The 22,478-nt window shown below is 60.5% G+C and overlaps 2 protein-coding genes across 6 annotated transcripts in view; one reads left to right on the top strand and one right to left on the bottom strand.

Moving 5' to 3' along the window:
* ARHGEF18 (Rho/Rac guanine nucleotide exchange factor 18) overlaps window positions 1–12,882 on the top strand; it is an 81,335-nt gene extending 68,453 nt beyond the window's left edge. For 3 of the 4 annotated variants that reach the window (XM_045774255.2, XM_087867309.1, XM_045774257.2), the window contains 13 exons: window positions 71–319; window positions 1,834–1,910; window positions 2,467–2,645; window positions 3,485–3,576; window positions 5,700–5,882; window positions 7,061–7,198; window positions 7,561–7,682; window positions 8,388–8,444; window positions 8,538–8,585; window positions 8,703–9,173; window positions 9,436–9,763; window positions 10,587–10,712; window positions 10,799–12,882. In XM_045774255.2, coding sequence (XP_045630211.2) covers window positions 71–319; window positions 1,834–1,910; window positions 2,467–2,645; window positions 3,485–3,576; window positions 5,700–5,882; window positions 7,061–7,198; window positions 7,561–7,682; window positions 8,388–8,444; window positions 8,538–8,585; window positions 8,703–9,173; window positions 9,436–9,763; window positions 10,587–10,712; window positions 10,799–10,947 — 2,219 coding nt within the window. In that variant the 3' untranslated portion in view covers window positions 10,948–12,882. The remainder of the gene's footprint in view (window positions 1–70; window positions 320–1,833; window positions 1,911–2,466; window positions 2,646–3,484; window positions 3,577–5,699; window positions 5,883–7,060; window positions 7,199–7,560; window positions 7,683–8,387; window positions 8,445–8,537; window positions 8,586–8,702; window positions 9,174–9,435; window positions 9,764–10,586; window positions 10,713–10,798) is intronic. The other variant, XM_087867310.1, reaches the window with a different exon arrangement.
* A 1,538-nt stretch (window positions 12,883–14,420) lies between these two features.
* On the bottom strand, window positions 14,421–21,731 carry PEX11G (peroxisomal biogenesis factor 11 gamma). Of its 2 annotated transcripts, none has more exons than XM_045774258.2 (5): window positions 21,638–21,731; window positions 20,134–20,324; window positions 17,941–18,119; window positions 15,611–15,673; window positions 14,421–15,053 (listed from the first exon to the last, which is right to left on the bottom strand). In XM_045774258.2, the coding sequence occupies exons 2-5, from the start codon at window positions 20,170–20,172 to the stop codon at window positions 14,819–14,821; spliced, it is 516 nt and encodes a 171-aa protein (XP_045630214.2). In that variant the 5' UTR covers window positions 20,173–20,324; window positions 21,638–21,731; the 3' UTR covers window positions 14,421–14,818. The 2 variants fall into 2 exon arrangements, with proteins under 2 accessions (XP_045630214.2, XP_045630215.2); XM_045774259.2 differs by lacking the exon at window positions 21,638–21,731 and adding an exon at window positions 21,460–21,629.
* Between the last annotated feature and the right edge of the window lie 747 nt (window positions 21,732–22,478).

Raw genomic sequence — 22,478 nt, forward strand, 5'->3', positions numbered from 1 at the left:
AGCGCGTGTCCCCTCGCGCGTGCTTGTGGAAGGCGGTGAAGGGAAACGCTAACTCTGCCGTGTGTGGCAGCTGGCACCGAGGACTACAGAGACCTGACGCAGGCCCTGAACCTCATCAAGGACATCATCTCCCAAGTGGACGCCAAGGTCAACGAGTGCGAGAAAGGCCAGCGCCTCCGGGAGATTGCGGGGAAGATGGACTTGAAGTCCTCCAGCAAGCTCAAGAACGGGCTGACCTTCCGCAAGGAGGACATGCTGCGGCGGCAGCTCCACCTGGAGGGGACGCTGTGCTGGAAGACGACGTCGGGGCGCCTGAAAGGTAAGGCCCTGTCCCTCGCCTCTGCCGGGGGCGGCGTCCTCCTGGAGGAGCGGGTGCCGGCGACGCAGCCACCGCGGCCTGGCTGCTCTGTGGCCCAAGGGCGGTTGTGCGCCGAGTCAGAATGAGACCGGCAGCCAGGAGTGGAGTAAGAGTGAGGCAGCACCCTCTTTCTCGGGCTTTGAGGTGCTGCGGCATCCACCAGGAGGGCCACTAGATCAAGGGGGCACACGGAGCCGGGACTCCCCAAGTTTGTCAGACGCCCCGGGATGCCAAACAAGCAGCCGCTGAAGGGCCCGCATGTGGGTCGACGCGCCACCCGGACCACTGACCTCCACGGCCCTGAGCATCCCATGCGCTGCTCGGGGTGTCCTCCGAGCCCCACCTCCGAAATCCACAGTGTACTTCAGACCAGAGAGCACTCAGGACTCAGCCCTGAGTTCGTGGTTCATTTCCTGCACTGCTGGAAACATCCTCACCTGTGCATTGACAGCATCTTTTTGTTCTTTTCTAATAATTTTTTTAAATATTTTATTTATTTATTAGAGAGAGAGACAGAGCACAAGTGGGGTGAGGGCAGAGAGAGAAGCAGACTCCCTGCTGAGCAAGGAGCCCGATGCGGGGCTCGATCCCAGGACCCCGGGATCATGACCTGAGCCGAAGGCAGACGCTTCACCGACTGCGCCAGCCAGGCACCCCCACATCAGCATCTTTAAATAGATCTTTAGGGGAGTGTTGAGATGGCCAGTGACCAAATGTATTTGTCCGGAATTTGCACAGGCGAGCATCCCGCGGACGGGCTGGACACCGAGGTGGGCGGTAGGAGGCCCTGCCCTCGGGGCTTTAGTCAGTGGCCCAAAAGGGAGAAATGAGGAAACAAACAGAAACTAGTGAAAAGTGCAATAAATGCTTCAGAGGAAGCCAGCAGGCCGCAGTCGAGAGAATCGTGTAGGGAGAGGCCGTCTGCTCTGGGTGCTGCGCCAGAGGCCGCTCTGGAGAGGACTGTGCTCACACTTCCTGAGACGCAAAGGGCCGTTCAATTCAGGATGTGCGCCTGTGAGCCAGAGCTCTGCTGCGCAACGCTCCTGCGGGGACAGGCACCGAGCCTGCTGTCACCCGGGGTCTCCAGGCGCGAGGGGCCTGAGACAGGCTGCGAGCGGCCAGCGGCTTGGGTTCCAGCTGACCTGGGAGCGGGAAGAACGGAGGGGCAGTTCCCATTCGAGAAAGCAACAGGCTCTCAAAGAGCAGACCTGCAGACGACGGGGGATGGGACGGCAGGTGCCCAGGCCGGGCAGCAGCCCAGGAACCTGCGGGAGGGGACTCCGGCCGTTGGCGTGTGTGAAACGTTGAAACCCAGGAGGTGCTAGTGAGGTAGATGGAAACCCTCAGGCTCCTGCAGGACCATCACGGCTCCGGGCCGGGTGTCCAGGACCCCTCCCCTGGGGCTGAAGCCTCTCCGGAACACTCGTGTGGCCCTGCGACCCCGTGGGACGTTTCCTTCTGTGCTTTCTCCATAGATGTCCTTGCTGTCCTGCTGACTGACGTGCTTTTGCTGCTACAAGAAAAGGATCAAAAATACGTCTTTGCCTCTGTGGTAGGTGTCCTGTCTCTTCAGACAAGGGGTCCTGCCCGCCTTAGGGACCTTAGGGGCCCTGCTGGAAAGCTGTCTGCACAGATGGCAGCTGTATGCTAACCCACTGTCCCAGGTCTCCCAGGGCCAGAAAGTTCCAGCAAGGGAGGAGTAGAATTTTCCGAGACCCCAGGGTCCCATCTGGTTACCTGGGGAAGCTTTTCAGGGGGTCACGCTAACATCCTGTCCAGTCTTAGCCTTTACGTTTCTGTGGCTCTTCCTGTCTCGGGGCTCAGGGGCTCCAGCTGACTGTCCTGCGTCCTCTCCCGGGTAGGACCCCAGTCGTACTGGACTGGACCCACCCTAATGACTTCGTTTTACCTTCATCACCTCTGTAAAGGCCCAGCTCTAATCACAAAAGGGTCTTTTCCCCCTAGATCGCAGGTATCCCTGCTCTGAATTATTTGAGAACAAAGGGGGCACATCCCCCCCACCCCCTTCCCCTCAGACTCTCGGTTCCACAGCTGCTTAGATGCAGCAGGGTGAAAGGGGTCCCCCCCCCCGCCTTCCACCCACACAGGACTCGAAGCGCCCGGTCATCTCGTTACAAAAGCTCATTGTGAGGGAAGTGGCCAACGAGGAGAAAGCCATGTTTCTGATCAGCGCCTCCCTGCGAGGGCCCGAGATGTACGAGATGTACACCAGCTCCAAAGAGGAGAGGAACACGTGGATGGCCCACATCAGAAGGGCCGTTGAGAGGTGGGAAGGGCCCGTGTGTGCGTTCCCTCCCCCCAGCTGTTTTGCCCTTGGCTTTGACAGTGGGCAGAGCAGCTGTGACCTTGAGATACCCAAGAGAGTGCTGGAGGTCACGGGTAGGTAGGAGACCGCTCTGCTTTTCTTCTCCCTCATTCTGCCTTGGTGCTTTTTCCATCCCTCTCATCTAAAGGGGGCACGTGGCCCCATTCTGGCTCCTTCCGGCAACAGCTCAGCTGGTCAGATGCTAAAAAGGCCCAGATGTTGCTGGCCAGTGAGTGTGGGGCCAGGCTGTCCTACCCTGCTGTACTGGTGGGATGCAGTGAGTGACACCTGACCCAGGGGCCAGACCTGAGGAGGCTGTGGCATCCTGTCCTTCTTCCTTAGGCCACGGGACCCCTGGGGACCCCAGCCCAGTGGCTCTTCATGATGCCTGGCTCCTGGTCCACCTGACTGGGGAAAGTGGTCTGGGCCTCAGGCCCAGGCAGCCTGCTGCTGCTCCCTCTTTTTATGCCTGGAAGCTTCCTGAACCTGCTCAGAGCTCCCTCAATACTCATTTTCAGCTCTGCAGGTCCCCAGGACATGAGCTGTCCTCAGTCTCCTCCCCCACACGGTGGCCAGGCGTGGAACCTGTGGCCGGTGACGTGTGGACACTTGGAGACAGGATCAGTGCCGATGGCCGCCTTCCTCTTCCCCCTCATGTTTCTTCCGCCCCGTTATCAAGACCAGTCACCCACAGGACAAGACGCTCTGAGCAGCTGGTCCTGCCGACAGAGCTCAGTGCCCACCGCTGAGGCCAGCCTGCCCGTGAAGCATTGTTACCCATCTGCCCCCTGTCCCTGCAGCTGTCCGGATGAGGAGGAGGGGCCCTTCAGCGAGGCCGAGGAGGAGAAGAAGGTGTTCGAGGCCCGCACCCTGAGGCTGAGGGACTTCCAAGGTAAGGGGAGTCGGTCTGGACCTCCGTGCCCACAACGTGTCCCCCATATGGTGAGAAGGCCCTGGGACCGCCAGTGGCATTTCTGTCCTGTCCCACTGGGATTGGCCCTGGAGCAAATCTGCACCCGAGCAACCGGGCATTTTGCTGTGGGCCGTGTCTCATCCCGCAGCTCTACGGGGCCTTTGCGGTGAGGCTTTGTCATGAGATAGTGGCGCTCGGGGTCCCTGAGCCATTTCCAGACACTCTAGCTTTGCCACACGCCCTGCCCCCTGACTCGGACCCTGTGCAGCAAAGAGCTTGCTGTGGGTGTCCCGGGTCACGTATGTAAAAACCCCAAGAGGACTTGGAATAGCACAGGACCCCACAGTCTCCTTCTAGAGCCTGGCAGACCCAGACCAGCCCTGGCTTCGTGGCTGCGGACTCAGCTTCTTCCTCCCTGTTTTAATCTGTTTTAACTGTTTTATTTAGCTATAACTCCGACACGATACAATCCAGCCATTTAAAGTGCGCCATTCGGTGGCTGGTAGTGTCTCTCACGAGACCGTGCAACTTCAGATCACTATTTTAGATCATTGTCATCACTCCAGAAAGAAGCCCGGCCCCGTCAGCTGTCACTCCTGTTCCTTCCTCCCTCGCCCCCTGGTAACCTCTGTTCTGCTTTCTGTTTCTGTGAATTTGCCTGTTCTGGGGACCTTGTGTAAATGGAGTCTTGCAGTGTTTCTCCTTTTGTGTCTGGCTGACTTCACCGGGCGGGATGGTTCAAGGTTCAGCCACATTGTAGTGTGTGTCGGTTTCCTTCCTTCTTAAGGCTGAATACCGTTCCAGTGTCAGATGCACCCCATGGGCCTATCCGTTCCCCTCCCCGGATTTAACAGATGCCTGTGAGATATCGGTGAGGTCATGGCCAAGAACAATACCGGGGACTTTGTGGTCTCAGTCGACCTCCCTCTTCCCCTTCACTAACTGAGTCCTTTCTTTTTAAATTAGGGAGCATTTAGGCCATAAGGACATAAAATTAGGTCGTATGTATTTTATATGTCTTTGTGGGGAGAGGTGTATGTTTGAGGTTATTCGTTAGTAGAAATGTCCAAAAGAAAGGGGGCGGGGGCACATCCCACTGACCCTGGAAGCACCATGCTAATGCGGTGTTCGTTCAGGCTCTCTTTCTGCCGGGCATAGACACGTCTCTGCGGATGGCACGGTTCTCCAGTAGTATGGCTTCCTCACTCATTCCTGACGGGATTCCTCCTGCATGAGGAATAGATACTTTCTCTCTGGAGATAGTGTTTCCCATCTTGGATCAAAAGCTGGTCCATGGGGGCGTCTGGGTGGCACAGCGGTTAAGCGTCTGCCTTCGGCTCAGGGCGTGATCCCGGCGTTGTGGGATCGAGCCCCACATCAGGCTCTTCTGCTATGAGCCTGCTTCTTCCTCTCCCACTCCCCCTGCTTGTGTTCCCTCTCTCGCTGGCTGTCTCTATCTCTGTCGAATAAATAAATAAAATCTTTAAAAAAAAAAAAAACTGGTCCATGAGGGACGCTCACCAAAATCAGGAGCCAGGCCGGGCCAGCCCCTCCCGCCGTACTTCCTGCACCCTGCACGTTCCTCCAGGTTGACAAGGGTTTGAGAAACGGCAGTAAGACCATGACCGGAAGGGAAGGGACAGAATTGCGTTTTGCATGTGACATGATTATTTGCCTGGGAAATCTAATAGAATCAACTAGAAAAGTATTGGAACCTGTGAGGGCGCCCAGTAGTCCAGCTGAATGTGCCGTGTGCACACGGGCAGCCACCAGTGAGAAAGTTGCTGTCACAGCAACAACAAAAGCATAGAACCCAGAGACCTTAAGGAGTTTGGCCTAAATGCCTGAAGGAGTCGTCTCAGGAGAAGAAAACGAAGTCTCGTAAGAGTCTCGCTTAGGCCCACGCTAATGAATCGGCCTGTTCTGGTCCTTGCACCCACCCCACAGTGTTTGGTTTCTGTAATCGGGGCGAGGATCAGAAGACAGGACTGTGCCCTCACCTGCCCCGAGGGACATTGGACTCAGGGTGGGCTGCGGGTGGAAGCCGGGCCCCGGGAAAGAGGGCCCCGGAAGGCCAACCCCTGCCTCTTGTCGCTCTGCAGAACGATTGAACCTGAAAGACCAGCAGATCGCGCAGAGCCTTGGCGAGAAGCAGCAGATCTACCTGGAGATGGCGGAGATGAGCGGGCTGGAAGACGTCGCTCAGTCGCGACTCCTCTTCCGAGGAGGGGATCCCTCTGAGACCGTGCAGGGGGAGCTGATCCTCAAGTCGGCCATGAGTGAGAGTAAGGCGCCACGCCTGGGGGTCCTTGGCAGGGGTGGGGGGTCCAGGCGTGCTCCTGGGAGCAGCGCTGACACCCCTCACCTCCTGGTGTCGGCTAGAGCCAGAAGGTCCGCAGACGCCCCTGGCAGACTTCCAGCATCTTCTCCCGGGCGCCTGCTCCATGCAAGTCAGCACCACACTAGGCCCTTGGGATCGGTAGTCGGCAGGTTCCCCCGGCTCAGGAGGTTCTCCTTTCTGAGAATGGGGTCCCTGATGATGTCCCCAGAAATCTTGGCGCACCCACATGTGGTGGGTCACTTCAGAGGGCTCCAGGAGCCAGCAGGCCTTCCGGGAGGGCTGCCCCCATCTAGGCAGAAAGAGGCTACTGAGCATAGCGGCCACAGGAGGGCGCTGGCTATTTCGTGGCCTGCTGGCTTTCGGGGGCACAGCCAGGGGCCTTGCCCGAGCCCCTCGCAGCCCCCACACAGCTAGCTGCTGAGCCAGCCCCACACGAGGCCCAGCGTGTGTCCGGCCAGGCAGCCAGGGCTCATTGGGTCCAGCAGGACAGCTGGCCCTGCTTGTTCAGTGGCAAACAAGAAAGACAGCTGCTGCCCTCTAGACCTTTTCTTCAGAGTGAGGGGAACAGAGACCAGAGGGGTTCCTTGTGGACTCTGCGTCTGCTCAGTCTCGTTTCCTCCAGCCACACTGACCTTCTGCTTCCTCACATTTCTTCAGTGGCCATTGTTCTTGGCCCCCTGAGGACCCTCTCGTATCCTGTGCCTCAGCCTGGAATGTTCTCCCCACCTCCTCACTTGGCCAAAGCCTGTTTGTCCTAGAGCGTCTTGCGTGACCTGACCTGCCCCCAGAGGCCGCTCTCCAGTGGCCTCAGACCGTGTGTATGACGGTCAACACACACACACACACACCCATGTTCTCCACTCGGCCCAGCGCATCCCCAGCCTCTCCCACACGCTGGCCCGTGGTCCAGCCTCTCCTGCAGACACGGATTGGCATGTCCGATTGTAGTGCCTGAAGTTGGGGAGTGCACAGGTCATGGGGGCTGAAGTCCCATGTCGGGGGGTTAGAAGACCATGACCAGCGCCCTGCAGGCTTCTCGGACCTGAGTGTCCGGGCCCCGGCACGCTGACACCCACAGCACGGCGCACGGCGTGACTCGGTTCCTCCCGCCTCCTTCCATAGTCGAGGACATCCAGACCCTGATCTGCAGGCAGCTGGGCAGCGCCAACGGCCAGGCGGAAGACGGGGGAGGCTCCGCGGGCCTGCCCCGCAGGGCAGAGACCTTCGGGGGCTATGACGCTGTGAGCAGCCCTGGCAAGAGTGAGTGGTGCCGCGTCTGCCTGGGGCTTCGCGGGGCCCCTCCAGCAGCAACAAGAGGTTGTGCGGGTTCTTGGAATGTTCCCAGCGGCAGAGCCAAGGCATTTGCTGCTGGGCATCGCCGCTGCTGCTTCCCCCCCGAGTATGAACCCTCTGGTCAGGTTCTGGAACCTTCAGGGTGTTGTCGGTCGGGCTCTGACAGCAGCACATGGGCCAGCCCCTCCATCTCCTGCCGGTCTCTGTGTCTCAGATGCCGCCATGGCGGCCCGGCCACAATTTCCTACCTGGGTCTGGGGGGCGGGGGGCCTGGTCCGGACCCCTGTGGGACCTGCAGCATCCTCACACGCCTGCATTGGGCTTTCCAGACGGCGGCTTGAAGAAGGCCTGCAGCAGCGACCCCGGCCCCCGAGACTGGCAAGGCCCGGTGAGCAGCCTGGACTCGAAGCCCTGCAGCACCCCGGGGGCCTCTGAGGAGGCCCCACCTGCCGTACGTTGCTTCCTTGGGATGTTCCTGAGCCAAGTGCAGAGTCAGGCCAAGCCCTTCTAATTCGCATTCACAAGCGTGAGCAGCTCTGTGTCTAGGGTTGTCTAGTTTTGCCGTCTCAGGACGCCTAGCGACCAGCGCCATTGGCGTTGTACCGGGAAAGAATCTCAGCCCAGATGAACCTGCAGGCAGGCGAACCCCCACGTTCCCTCCCGCGCCTCCCAGGAATGGTACTCGGTGCCCAGGAGGGAGGTGAGGGCGGGGACAGGCCCAGGGCGGGAGCTGTGGCCGCATCAGCAGGCGAGGGGCGATGGGGGGACCGTGAGTTGTGAGTCTGCGCGTGTGTCCTCACGCCCGCGGCTGCTGAAGGGCCCGACTGCTCCCTCCCCTGTGACTCTGGAGGCCCACCCTTACCAGGCATGGGGGCCAGAGCGGGGTCAGGCTGCGGGTCAGGCTCAGTTCTGCTGCCCGCTGGCTCCCCTGCGCCCGTGCACAGGCTTCACCTCTGAGAGCTGTCGCCGGGTGCACCTGACCTCTGAGCCTCCCCACGGTGAGCCCACCCGCCTCCAGGAAGGCCGCCCTGTGCCCTCATTTTCCAGGCACCGAGACTCGCACAAGTCAACTGACCAGGCAGGGCTGGGGGGTGGGGGTCTGGTCGGTAATAAGCAGGTCCTTAGCTCTTTGTGTTTGACGCCGTTCTTGCCACAGGTCGCCGGGCCGGGTGCAGAGTCTGGCCCCCGTCTGCCGGTGGTCCTGGAGTTGGAGGTAGGCTCGGGGCTCGTCCGTCTCCCCAGGGGCGGGCATGCACACCCCACAGCGCATTGCGCAGGGGGCCAGCGTCTCTCTCCCTCTCCGCAGCTTGTCCAGCGGGTCCAGACCCTGTCCCAGCTGCTCCTCAGCCTTCAGGTACGGGGGCTCCCGGGGGGCGCGACCTTGCCCTTTTCCTTCCCCTGCTTGAGGTCGGGCTCTGGCGAAGGGCAAGCCTCGTCCTAAAATCAGCCCCTGCCCGCCGCGCCCCTGCAGGCAGTCATCGCCCAGCAGGACAGCTGCGTGGAGATGCAGCGGGCCGCCATCCAGGAGCGCGAGAAGCAGCTGCGGCTGCAGTCCACGCGCGGGAACGTGCTGCTGGAGCAGGAGCGCCAGCGCAACTTCGAGAAGCAGCGGGAGGAGCTGGCCGGCGTGCAGAAGCAGCAGGGCCGCCTGCGGCTGGAGCAGCAGCGCTGGGAGCGCGAGCGGGAGCGCCAGCAGCAGGAGCTGGACCTGGCGGCGGCCCGGCTGCGGCGGCGCGAGGACGAGCAGCTGCAGCTGCAGGAGCAGCTGAGCCAGGAGCGCGAGAAGCTGGAGCAGCAGCGGCGGGCCTACCAGCACGACCTGGAGCGGCTGCGGGAGGCGCAGCGCGCCGTGGAGCGGGAGCGGGAGCTGCTGGAGCAGCAGCGGCGCCTCAAGAAACAGAACACGGCGCCCGGGGCGCTGCCGCCCGACCCACCAGCGGAGGTGAGGGCACGCCGTCGCGCGGGCCGTGCGCGTGACCGAGTGTCACCGCGGGTGTGCGCGTCTGCGATCGAGGGCGACTCCGTGGGCCCAGCGCCAGCCCTGCCCCCGGACAGACCCTCCCAGCTAAGAGTGGGGCTGGGTGGACCCACAGGAGGGGGGGTGGGGGTGTACCGCGCAGACCAAGGCCAGCGGCGGGGCCGGTGCCGGGGCGGCCTCCAGCAGGAACGACAACTCTGGGATCCGTCCTCTGTTGCTCGGACAGGCCCAGCCCCCAAGCCACACTCCCAGCTTCAACGGGGATGGCCTGGAAGGGCCCGCCACCCTCGCCAAAGCGCCAGGAGCCCGGGGGAGCACGCTGCTGGCCGGGGCCGAATTCACAGAGCGCCCCGACATGGCTCGCCGGGACAGCGCCCCGGCTGAGAGCCGGCCGGCCAAGAGCGACGTCCCCATCCAGCTGCTGAGCACGACCAACCAGATCCAGAGGCAGGCGGCCGTGCAGCAGCAGATCCCCACCAAGCTGGCTGCCTCCACGAAGGGCGGCAAGGACAAGGGTGGCAAGAGCAGGGGCTCCCAGCGCTGGGACAGCTCAGGTGAGCCCCGGGTGAGGGGGCGGAGCTGGGGCGGGCGGGCCGAGCACTGGCGGGCCCTCCGCCCCACCCGGAGATGCGGGGTCTTGGGTGCCTCCCCGGTCCCTAGGGCCCTGGACTCGCAGGTCCAGCTCTGGGCAGTTTGTGAAACCAAAGCAGTTTCTTGTGAGCAAACCAAAACGGGACCCAGGGCCATCCTCTGGAGGGGGCAACAGGAGGAACCTGGAAGGCACAGCTGGCAGTACCTGGCTACATGGCCAAAGCTGGTCCTCTCCCCATGTGGAGGTCTCATCCCAAGAAAGAAAATTAAAACATCAGACCCATGGCTTTTTCCCATCTCGGTCCTCAAACAGGGATCGGGGACGAGACAACATCTTGGCAGTTCAGAAAGAAGAGCATGGGTCCCTTAGGGACATCAAGGCAACCAGTGCTTACGCTCCCCACCGAGCCCCCACCCAGGGACGATTCTCGGGCCCGGATCTCTACCGGGTCCTCATCCCCCAGAGGGGACACTGAGGCCCTTGCGTAGAGCACCCTGCAGTGAGAGTCCCCCGAGGGGCTGCCAGCATGCGGGCTCGGGCCGAGGGGAGCCAGCCCTGGGATGCTCCCTGAGGAACAGGGCCTGTGTCCCAGGACTGCTGGGGCTCAAGGGTCATGGGGTCACTCTCTCGTCCAGAGGTTGAATTACTCCAAGGGCTCTCCGGTCAGGTGTCTCTGTCTCTGGGGCTTAACGGCTGAGTGGGTGTGTCTCTAGCCAAAAGGGGGGGGGCTGCTCATCTGCCCGGAGCGAGGCCAAACACCCCAGGCTGTGCCCTCCCTCCCTTAGCCTCCTTCGACCTGAAGCAGCCGCTGCTCCTGAGCAAGCTCATGGGCAAGGACGAGAGCACCGCGCGGAACCGCCGCTCACTGAGCCCCGTCCTGCTCAGCGGCCACAGCTCCGTGCCCCCCGCAGGTGAGCTCAGCCCCCGCCCCCCGGGACAGCAGGGCCACCGCGGGGCCTGGCGGCTGCTGACAACCACCTCTCTCCCTCCCTTCCAGACCCCTGCTGCCCAGCCCCGGCCGACGTCCCCCCCGAGGGCTTCCCCCTCAAGCCTGGGGGCGCCCCCCTGCCCCCCTCCCCCTTGCCACTGCCCACCACACCACTCGACAAGGAAGACGGCAGCAAGGAAGACGTCATCTTCTTCTAGAGTGTGTGTGGCTCGAGGTGCAGACCCTTCCCTGTCCTGCTCTCTGGGGAACAGCCCAGTCGTCCCTCTCCTCGTCCCGAGCAACCCACCACCAACGGCCGCCTGGCTGGGGCCAGGGCCAGGGTCAGGGTCAGGGCCAGGGTCAGGGCCAGGGCTGGCCCGTTGTCTCGAGGCTCTTTCTGTAGGATTAGCAGTGGTGCCTGGGTAACTTTCTAAACCTCTTTTTTTTAACACAAAAAGGAAAGTTTTTAATCGAAGGTTGAACCAGAGCTAACCCGAGGAGGCTGTGTCCAGTCGTAGCACCCCTTATGGGTAGGGAGACATCGACTCCACGCCGTTTTTCCAAGGTAGTGACAGACAGTGGTGGCTCCGCAAGATGCCTGATGACAGGCAGGTCAGACTCCAGTCTGAGGAGCACGTGCTGGCCCTGGGCCAGGCTCCACAGCCACCAGGAAACGCCAGAACATGTCATTAGGGTCCCGAAAGGGGCTGGGTGGTGTCAGCAGGATCCGCTTCCAAAGCAGAGACTACCTGTGTTTGTGGTGAACCTCAAGGCCAGGGCATGAGCTCAGACGGGGTGGCACACAGACCACCGGGGGACAGAAGGCCACAGAGCAGGGCGTATGAAGAGGACGGCCAGGGGCACCGGTGACAGGTTCCATAGGTTCTGAAAGGGACGGGCCATAACTCCTTTTAATTTGACAGAGGTTTTTAAAACCTGCCCTTGCCAAACTTGGTGCTTTCCAGAGGCGCCCCACCACGGCGCATGCGTCTGTGGGGCTCGAGGGCACTAGCCGTTCTCCGAGCGCTCCGTCTGTCCAGAGAAGCCCAATCGAGAGCTTTAGCCAGGGCCAGCACGCTCCTGAGGGTCCACAGACAGTCCTCAGCCCCCGTGAGATGGCCGGGTTTTCCTGCGGCTGCAGGGAGGAAGGCCCCAGGGTGGGTGTCCCCCACCGCTGGGCAGGTGCTGGTACCAGGCACGGAGCAGTGGAGCCACCACGTCCTGGCGGACAAGGGTGAAATGCTGGAGGGGTCACACAGGGCCCGCAGACCTCAGACGGGCAGATGGCTCCAGGTGCCTCGTGTCCAGTGAGCTGTGCTAGCTTACGTCACCTCCCCTGGAGGACAAGGGCCACCCGCCCGCTGCACAGCTCTGGACGCTGGGGACCGAGCTGCATGTCCAGGAATGCTCTGGTGCCGGCCAGTGGGTCAGATGCACACACTTCCACAAGCTTGGGTGCAGGGCGGGGGGTGGGGACACTCCAGCCTTTGCTCCCCAGGCTCCCCCACTGAGCCCAGAGTCCGGTCCCTCCCAGCTGACCAGTTCTGAACCTCTCCGGGCACAGTGAATGGTGTGCCAAGCCCGGCCCCTCGGAGAAGCTCTGCCTGCTCCCGCCTCCCTCGGTCCTGACGCGTCCGAGCTCCTCCGTGCCATGTCTGTGATCAGTGTTCGTGTTTTCGTACCGAGACGTCTCAGAGCACTTTAGCAAAGTTGACTTAAGTTCCTGTCCTATTGTGGAGAGCATTCCGGGGCCCTCGTGCTGGGTGATTTCACCGCCACACGCCCCTGTCCGCCTGCTCTGCTCTGACCCTCCGAGGCGCCACAATTCCTCAGCCGATGACAAGTCCGGGGACTCTCCGCGCGGCCGTGCGGCGGGAACTGGGGCGTCCCGCCTCGAGGCAGTGTTGGCGGCGGTCCGTGTCTCGTTCGGGCGAGGCCACGCCTGGGGAGAGCCCGATTTTACTTGTACGGTTGGTGGTTGAGCAGACCCTCTTATTTCTGTGGGACCTGTGCGCGTCTTCGTTCATTGTGACCGTCATCTTAGTCCCCCGACAATTACTTGTGTGATGATTGCCGCGTTTCCTCACCGCGGGCGCTTCAGACCCGCCTTAGAACTTAAGACCTGATTCCAGCAATAAACGTGTCGAAGATGAGCCGACGGGAGTGTTCGTTTGGGGGTTCGGGGTTTTGTTGTAGCATCGTCGTCCCGAACGTCAGTGCCATAAGGGCGGTCAGCTCACCGGGCGGGGCTCCCCTCACGCTCCCCTTAGGAAGCTCCAGACAATGACTGCGACCAGACATTGGAGTCAGAGGCAGCGGGGTGCCGGGGACCCCCAGGAGAAGCGGCCCTCCAGACGAGGCTGCGGGGCGGGGATGTGGCCAAGGCCTCCCTGCTCTGGCAGGGTCCCCTTCCATTTAGGCCTGTTCCCGTGCTCTTGGGAGGTCAGCCTCCTGGACAAGGAGCCATTGCCCGGAGTAGGGCCTGCTGGCTCCTGGGCCATCCGCAAGGCCCATCTGCCTCCCTGCTCCCCGAAGGAGCTGAGTTTGCGTCCTGAGAAAACCCTTTCAGGCCCCACTCCCGGGAACTGACTGGCTTTGCCCCCACCTGAGAGGCTGAAGTTGCCAGCCCCGGGGAAGGGCATGGGGCAGGGGGTGCGGCCACACTACAGGTGGGGCTTCTCGATAGCCCAGCGGTGTGTCCCAGCACAGCCTCAGCCCTGGCATCTGGCTCTGCCTAGGCCCATGGGACACCAGCCTGCTGGGGGACCTGTGAGCGGACAGGTTACATATGCGGGTGTTCATGGCTCCCCCACAATCACACTGTTCTGAGTGCCAGGAAGGGGGCCTCTGCTAAGGGCCAAGGTGAGCACGCCCCCCTCTGCAAGAGGTGAGGGGGACACTAACCCAGCCTGGCCCCCTCCTCTCGTCCAGATGGATGGGTAAGGGCAGGGTGCTCCAGCCAAGGCCAGGTGGGGGGTCTTCCGCACCCCGTGTTAACCCAGAGGGGCTTCCACCCCAGCTCTTCCCACCCCATAGCCTCCTTGTAGGACAAGACGTGGGGGGTGTCACATGAAACCTGATCCCCTATGCTTTCTGGCTAGGACTCAGAAGTGGAGGGTCCGAGGACACGTCAAGAGGGGCAGGCGTGGGCTGGCCACCATCTGCAGGTGCCTGCCTGAGGCCACACACACGGGGCCTCTCACGTGTCAGCCTGGAAAATAGACACATCCATGATCCCCATGAGGTGGGAGACAGGAGCCTGCGTGGCCCGGCCCCAGCTCGGAGCCCATAGAACACTCAGACCGGCCCTGGGCCCAAGCCATGGTGGAGTGGGAAATGCTTCGGCCACAGCAAGCACCCTGGAGCTGCCCAGAGGGACAAGACACAGGCGTGGCCTGGTGGGAGGCGGGATCCGTGGCCCCTATGCCCGAGACGAGGCATGGGAGAGCGGCTCGCCTTGGCTGAAGGCTGCTCAGGGCCAGCGGGCTGTGCTCGCAGAGTTGAAGAGGACCCACTGGGCCAAGCACATTCCAGAAGGCAGGCTGGGGAGGTGTGGTTTCCAGGTGGCACCTGCACCCCCTCCGAAAATGCACAGGGCCGCCGCCGCCGCGGAAAGAGCAGGCGGGTGAGCGAGGGGGCCTGCAGGCGGGAGGGGCAGGGGGCCAGGGACTGAGAAACAGGCTCTCGCACCTGGGCCTGGCACCAACACGCCATTTAATCGATCATCATTTCGACTTTCCCGCACGGCGCACGCCGGCCTGGCGAGGTGCCGTGAGGCCCGCAGCAGCCTTCTCCGCATGTGAGGCCTGGGGACCCCTCCTCTGGCCCTGAGAGAAGCCTCGGCCACAGAGCCCCGGCCTAGTTGGAAAGGCCCTGGCCTCAGCCCCTGGGGGACCTCAGCCCCGCTGACATCCTGCCCCACCAAGGGCTTGTGTCCGAGGCGGTGCCGTGCGTTCTCTGGATTACACCTCCCTACACCTGGCATTGATTCGCTCAGTTACAGACCCAGCCCCTACCCGAGTGATTACTGCTTTGTGGGAAGGAGCCCTCCGGTGGGGTTCCAGCCGCATCCACACCTCCCAGGCTACATCAGGGGGTGGGGGCCTCAGCCTGGCCGCCGGCCCGGACAGCCTGGTACACACTGAGGAGGGAGGAGACGGTCCCGAGGAGGCCCACGAGCCACGGGGGGAAGCGGCCAGCCCACAGGACACCCGGAGGCAGCCAGTGTACAGCATTGGCCAGATCGGCCACGTTGCTCAGAAGGGTCAGCACCTCCGACTGGACCTGGGCCTCCATGGCCCTCCTCTTGGTCCGGGGCAGCCGGCTGTGGGAGCAAAGAGAAGATGCTGGGGAAGACCCATGCACACCCACGCTCACCCCAACGGGCAGGAAGAGGTGACAGCAGAGTGAGAAGTGATGGGGCTGAGTCCCTGTCACACCCTCCAGAGGGAGCCCAACGCAGGAACAGGGCACAGCCTGGCAGTGGGAAGTCTCAAACCCACACCTCAGTCCTCTGGGCCCTGGAGACAGGCAGGGAGCTGGGGGGCGCAGGGAGATGCTCAGTGGGCACAGCGTTGCCCCACATCCCTTCTCAGGATGAAACAGTGACAGTGACTACAGTCCTCAAGAAACCACTCTGTCTCATCATCCTCCAGGGATGAGGGCTCAGCCACTTCCTGCCGACAGGTCCTCAAGCAAGCCTCAGTTTCCCCATCTGAGCCAGCCCCTGGAGCTGCTGTAAGGCCCCCCGCGCAGGCCCGCACAGGGGAGAGGCTGAAAACTGGTGGCAGCTCAAAGCACCTCCCCGGCTACGAAGACCCACCAGGGTCCCCAGCTTGGGGGAAGATGTCGCCTTTCTCCGGGCAAAACCCAGGGTCATACCTGGTGAAGGCCACCGCGGGGCCCCTCAGCCTCCGTCTCAGCATCAGGATCATCCTCAAGGACCTGCAACGGGCAAGAAAAGCAGGGTGAGGGCACAGGGGTTAGCTCCCCATCGCCACACGTCCCCTGTGAAGTCCACTGAGCTCACTGGGTGCCTCCCGCCGCCCTGGGCCCCAGAAGCTCGTGGAGACTCCTAATTTGGACCCTGACTTGCCTGCACTGTCCACACAAGATCTGGAAGCATCTAGTGCTTCTGATGTCGGAGCCAGGCATGGGTCCCTGTCCAGGTGACCTGTCCCCAGAGAACAGGGGACACAAGTCCGCACCTGCAGTGAGGTAAGTGGGTCTCCATCAGAGCCACCTGGAAGACGGGCAAAACGCCAGTTCCTGGGCCCCGGGTCCCCAGACTAGCAGCATCCGAACCTCTTGCACCTGGACATCTGCCTTTCAGCAACCTCCCTGGTGATTCTCAGGCACCTTGGGGTCCTGCAGACTCCTGGTCGGGACCCCCACGCTTGCTCGCACAAAATAGAAATGATGGGAGAAGTGTCAGCTCTAAAAACGAATGGGCAGAGCACAGACGATTTGAGGGCAGTGCCACTCCTCTGTGATACCGTAACGGTGGAAATGTCTCATCACACATCTGTCCAAGCCCTCAGGATGGATCCTGATGTAGACCAGGGACTTGGGGTGCCCCTGACTTGTCAACGTGGATCCATCGACTGCTGGGGGAGTTTGATAATGGAGGGGCCGCGGAGTGGGTGGGGATCTGTGGAAACTCTCTTTACTTTCGGTTCAACTGCGCTGTGAAGCTGAAACTCTAAAAATAAAAGTCCGTTTTACAAAATTAATGGGGGCGCCTGGGTGGCTCAGTCGTTAAGCGTCTGCCTTCGGCTCGGGTCATGATCCCAGAGTCCTGGGATCGAGTCCCGCATCGGGCTCCCTGCTCAGCAGGAAGCCTGCTTCTCCCTCTCCCTCTGCTTGTGTTCCCTCTCGCTGTGTCTCTCTCTGTCAAATAAATAAAATCTTTTAAAAAATAAATAAATAAAAATAAAAATAAAATAAAAAATGAATGGAACCGGGGTGCCAGGCTGGCTCAGTCGGCGGAGCGTGCCACTCCTGGTTTCGGGGTTGTGAGTTCGAGCCCCACATTGGGTGTTGAGATGACTTAAAAATAAAAATAAAAAAAATCTTTAAAAAAGAAATTAATGGAAGCAAGGCTGCTCTAAAACAGGAACGGGAAGCCTCTTGGGGCCCGAGGTCCCGGGCACTCCGAGGAGAGGCCGTGAGCCAGCCCCCGGATTGCTGCGGACTCGGGAACGTCCACAGCGCAGCCCGCCGTAGGGAAGGCAGGCCAAGCCAGGAGAGAGGAGGCAAGCTGCACCCGGCCCACAACAGGGGGGCGCCTAGATCAAGGGCCCTCCTCCGCAGGGGTGTCGGCAGGGTGTGAGATCAAAGGCCAGAAAGAACCACCAGAGTATGGAGAGTGGGGCTGGACTGTGGATGGTTTGAATCTTCCACTCTGGGTGTGCTCATCTTCCAGACCACCGATGATAAGAGTATCATTAGGGCAAGTGTCAGCGGGGAAACAAGGGCTGCTGACCGTCAGTGTCTGGCCCGAGACAAGTGGCAGCTGACGTGGTCCCCGCCCCCTCCCTCGGGGATCTGAGAGGCCTGCCCCGCCTGTGCTTTCTGGGCACGGAGCTCGGAACAAACCCGCTCAGCACATTTACAGAGAGGGAAGTGTTCCGGAGGAAACCATTATCTGAAAGTTCTAGAAACAGTATGGGTTTCAGAAGCACACAGCCGGTCATGAAACTCCTGGCTGTTCTCTCTGGGAGCGTTTGCCAACGACCGCGCGCGCACAGAGACCCAGGGAAAGGCAGTCCCACCAGCTACTTCTGTCTGGGCCCGGACTTTCTGCTTCCTTGGTCCGGGGGGCACAACCATGCCTTCCAGAGATGTCCACACCCTCACCCCGGGCCCTGTGAGTGTGTTGCCTCACAGGGCCCTCATGGCGGGGAGGCAGCAGGGTGGGAGTTGGAGACGTGCCCAAGGAAACAGGCTGTGCCCTGAAGACGGAGGGAGGGACCAAGAGTGAGCCAAGGCAGGCAGTGGTCTCTAGAAGCCGGAAAAGGCAGGAATGGAGTCTCCCCCGGAGCCTCCCCAAGGAGCACAGTAAATCCACGCTGGGCTTCCGACCTCCAGAGCTGTGAGACTGTGTGTGTTGTCTAAGGTCAGGGTTTGTGGGAGTCTGTTACAGCAGCTCGGGGGGGGGTGGGGTTTAGGGAGGTGCCCCTTACGGCCTGGCGGGCGTGAAGGCCATGTACCTGGCAATGCCCAGGAGCAGGGAGAGGCCCCAGAAGGCTGTGCTCAGTGTCCACCACCGGGCAGAGTCCACGCGGAGGATCTTGGCATCGGCAGCCCAGGCGATGTGCTCACAGGGGTAGTAGAGCTGGTCGGCCAGGTTGCCCAGGACTGACACGCAGCGGACAAAGATGTCCTCCTCCTGCAGGGCCAGGAGAGAGGGGGGCAGGGGCCTGGAGTCAGACCTACCCAGGCCCATTTCAGAGACCCAGACCAAGCCAGATGGCAGTCACGGGGCAACGTCCAGGCCCCCGTGAATGGCCACTGCAGGGAAGGAAAGGCCTGACTTCTGCTTCTCAGCAGTGTGGTCACCATCGCCCCCGGAGAAGCAGGTGTCCACCTAGCTGCACAGGGGATTCCCGGGATGCTTCAAAACCCCGGCCCCAGCCCCGGGGATCCTGCCTCACTAGGTCTGGTGTAGGCCCTGGCACCAGGAATGTCTAAAGTTCCCGGATGATTCCCAAGTAGGACAACTCGGGATGCCCTGCATCAGGGCCTTCCCACCCCGCGCCCAGGTCTCCAGGCCAGACTCCCTGGCACAGGGCTCCAGGAGAGCTGCCGGGGGCGGGGGGGGGGGGAGCCCTGCAGCGCACCCCAACCTGACAGGGCAGGGCGGTACCCTAACACGCTTAGTGCCGACAGTAAGCGGGCACTAGGCTGCAAAGCTTGGGTCACCTCCCCAAGCCAGACAGGGGTCACCAGCCCCGCAAACAGGCAAACTGAGGTCCTTAGGGGAAGCTGCCACCTGCCCCCCTCATACAAGGACAGGCCTCAGGCCTTCGAAGAGCAGAACCCAAGCCCTCGACCAAGTTCTGAGCCATGGCCTGTACCCAGCGAGGTGGGGCCAGTTGAGGCTGCAGGAGCCTGGTGCCCAGGCCGCATTCCTGGGCCCCACCCCTCAGGACTCTGCCCCCTGGAGGCCTCCAGGCTGCCCCCCCTCCCCTGTCCTTACATCCTGCCTTCAGCCCTCTCATCCTCAATGCCTGCCACACCCCTCACCCCCCTCTCCATCTTCCCAGGAGCCCCCTCCTGAGCCCCCTTCCTTCCTACTAACCTCCCTCTGGATTCTGAACCCCACTCGAGCTCCCCCATCCTGCCTGGGGCCTTCTGGTGCGTTTGGCGTATTTCAGTCCTCACAAGAACAGGGCCCTCCCCGCCTCCTCCCCAGTGTGCTCCTTCCACCAGGGTCTCCAGACAAGCAGTGAGGCTGAGGCCCTAGACTGGGGAGGAAGAGACACTCACAGGGGCTCAGACACCTAAACACTGGACCCAGCAAGAGGAGTTCTTGTTCTGGCCAAGGGATATACAAGGTGCAGAGGGCCCCTGCCCCTTGTCTAGGGACGAAGAAGAGAATTGGTCCGGGAAGGGGTCCTCCGGGGACACATGGGCACCATGCCTTAATCGAAGAAGAGGATAGGAGACAGGCATTAAAACAGGAGGAAAAGTCCAGAAAGCACTTGAGATTGAGGTGACTGGGCCACAGGCGCTGAAGCGGACAGAGGGTGGATGCATCCGAACGCGGAGTGGCTCAGAGGGATGTGGGGGGGTCGGACAGAGCAGCCCAGGGAGGGGCTTCATTTGGCCAGGTTGGCCCAAGGCAGGTTCTGAGCCCATCCCCTGGGGAAATGTCCCCTGTTGTAACAGCAAAATCGACATGTCCACCGGCAGGGGATCAGTTAAATAAATCACCATCCAGCTCTCCGGCAGAGTACTCCACGGCGGCAAAGGGAGGAGCTCTATCTGGACTGAGAGGGAGCGACCTCCAAGCTGTGCTGTGTAAGAGAAGAAAGCAAGTGCCGAACCGTGTACAAGGCACACAACCCATTACGTAAACAAGGTGATTTGCCTGCACACAGACGGGACACCTCATGAAGGAATCACAGAAAGCTAACGACAGTAGTTGCCTCTGAGGAGGAAAACCAGCGGTGAGGGGATCAGGAAGGAGGGAGACTTTTTAATGATACAGCCTTTCGGAATGTATGCACATATAAGGCCTTTTTTCATTTAAATTCAAATGAGAACATCAGATCATCTCACAAAAGCAGGCAAAATTTTTAAAAATAAGAAAAGGCCCACACCGCTGCCTTTAGACAAGTCCATAAAACGCCAGTGGCCCAGAGTCTAAGGCCCCACACTCCCCCCCCCCCCCCCGTTACCTCTGCCCCCAGGCCATACTGCTTCGTGTAGATAAACATGGCCACATCGTCAAAGAGTCGCAGGACCGTCCTACAGTGGCTGAGTTGGGAGGACAGGGTCAGCAGGCGCGTCCCCACTTCTGACCCTGGCTGGACAACGTGTCCACCAGGACCCCGCCAACCAGTTGGAAGCAGTACCCCAGCGTTCGGATCTGTGGGAAACCGGAAGCAGTCAGCACGGCCCTGCTCCTGGACTAAGCTAGATCGGCCCCCACATGGCCATGGGTCCCATGGAATCAAGTTGGGGGTCGGGCGGCTTGTGCAGACTAGATCAACAAACTTCCAGTAAAAGATGAAAGCTTGAAGAGATACTTGCAGGTGGGACACATGGAGAAACGTGACCTCACAGTCCAAAAGTCACTGTGGAGACCCTAAGAGAGGGCTGGCTTGTGTCACTGAGGGGCATACCCTTTCGAGACAGATGGGACCAAAACAAGAAAATGCAACCATTTCGCACCTCGTGGGTCCTCTTTTCCCAGCAGGCAGAAGGACGAGGTGGACGCATATATTCGCCTCTACCCAGCTGGACCAATGTCTGCAGCTGGGCTGCGGAGTGGAGAAGTGATTGGGCCTCAGCCCAGTGAGCCAAAGGGTAATCTGCTTGAATTACTTCAGTGAGAAGGAATCCACTCAGTGGGTGATTTGGGGCATTTGGGAACCGGGTCAGCTTCACCACCCTTACATCTTTATTTCATCTGCTTTCCCGGAAATTGCTCTTTCCTGTTGTTTTATATATTATTTTCACTTATAATTTCTTTTCAGTCCCTGTGTAATAGCAAAACTCTGCATTTTAAATGTACAGCTTGGGAATGTATTAAAACCTGAATGCCCAATCATAAGGGATTTGAACCTAACTGCCCACCACTGGTACATTTCCTGGTACAACCTAAATGGCTACCTATAAGAGAAAAACATACAGGAACACGCTGAGCGTCTGCCTTCAAGGGCCTTCCAGCCATATGGGAAAGCCCTAAAAATCCTAAATCCCCCTATGAGATTGTCAGGGACAACCCAGGGACCAACTACAGCGGCCCAGTCGGATCCTAAATGCTCAACCTAGGGATTTGGTTGGTCTGGAAATGTCCAGCCAGGGTGAACTGAACCACCTAAGTGCCCAATTGGAGGGGATTTGGTCGCAACCTCAATGCCCAGCCATACAGCGGGTGCTGCAACACCCTAAGTCCTCATACGAGACTGCCTGGGACAACCCAGTGACCACCTTCAGTGGTCTGGTCGGATCCCCAATGTCCAAACGTGCGGATTTGGTTGGTATTGAAAATACCCCACCATGATGAGTTAGCAGGAACCACCAATATGTCCACCGCTAGGGGACAGGGTCGGGGCCCAGCCGGGAGAGCGCCTCTGCGACGGGGGATCCTGAGCGACCCGCCCCGTTCTGGCCTCGGTTTCCAGTCTCTGAGCTCCGGCCCTGATCCGGGACAGCCGCGCTCCGCCCCAGCCTCACCAGGCGGTCCCGACCCCTATAGGACTCCAGCGCCGACGCCAGACCGGTCAGCGCCGCCATGGCAACTCCGCCGTGACGCCACCGTGACGTCGGCGCGCGGCGCCAGGGGCGGGGGCAAGGCGCGCGGCCACGCCCCCCGGGAACGCTCTGCGCAGGCGCCGCCGCGACCCTTTGTCCCTGGGCTGGGCCTTTGTCTGCTGCAGGGAGCGGGTCAGTCTGCAGCTTAGTGGTCGGCACGTGTGCGCTCAGCCGGGCATATGCACCCAGAAGGCCCGGCCCTCGGAGCCTGCTGCCTTCTGCCCCGCGACGGCTCCTCTTTTCAAAGTTAACCGTCTACCAGCCAATATCCAAGTGAAAGCACCAACCTGTTTGCTCTGGTTCAAGAACGGATTTTTCTTTTAAACTTCTGTGCTTTACCCTTTCTGCGTTGTCTGCGCGTCTATAGTGAGCATATACAGCTGTTGTAAATCCATAAAAGGCGTTTTGAGAAAGTTAAGGAAACTTATAGACTCGTTCTAGAATAGGCAAGATTCTGGTAACTGGAGATGCTCTGAAGAGGATAACTGTGTGGCTGGGAAGAGGATGTTAAATTGTTCACCTTTGTACCAGTTTGTAGCTTTCACCCTCCCCCGCCCAGTTTTATTGAGATATAGCTAATGTACGTCACTGTATGGATTTCAGGTGCACAGCATAAAAGTTTGACTCAGACACCGTGAAATGATTTCAATTAAGTTTAGTTTAGCAACCATCACCTAGTATCATTTGGTAGCTTTTGAATTTTGTGCAACATGCATGTATTCTCTCATCAGAAAGTCAAATGAAATTTTTCAAAAAGTTACCA

The sequence above is a fragment of the Ursus americanus genome, chromosome 14 (assembly GCF_024610735.1).
Source record: "Ursus americanus isolate L20-20 chromosome 14, mUrsAme1.1.p, whole genome shotgun sequence".
In the NCBI taxonomy this organism is placed as follows: Eukaryota; Metazoa; Chordata; class Mammalia; order Carnivora; family Ursidae; genus Ursus; species Ursus americanus.

What these genes read in the sequence shown, in the direction of transcription:
- PEX11G (XM_045774258.2), bottom strand. Translation starts at nt 20,172, where the DNA reads ATGTTTATCTACACGAAGCAGTATGGCCTGGGGGCAGAG. An exon ending in AGTATGGCCTGGGGGCAGAG is followed by an intron (nt 18,120 to 20,133) that starts GTAACGGGGGGG and finishes CTGGCCCTGCAG; the next exon opens with GAGGAGGACATCTTTGTCCG. An exon ending in CTGCTCCTGGGCATTGCCAG is followed by an intron (nt 15,674 to 17,940) that starts GTACATGGCCTT and finishes TGCCCGTTGCAG; the next exon opens with GTCCTTGAGGATGATCCTGA.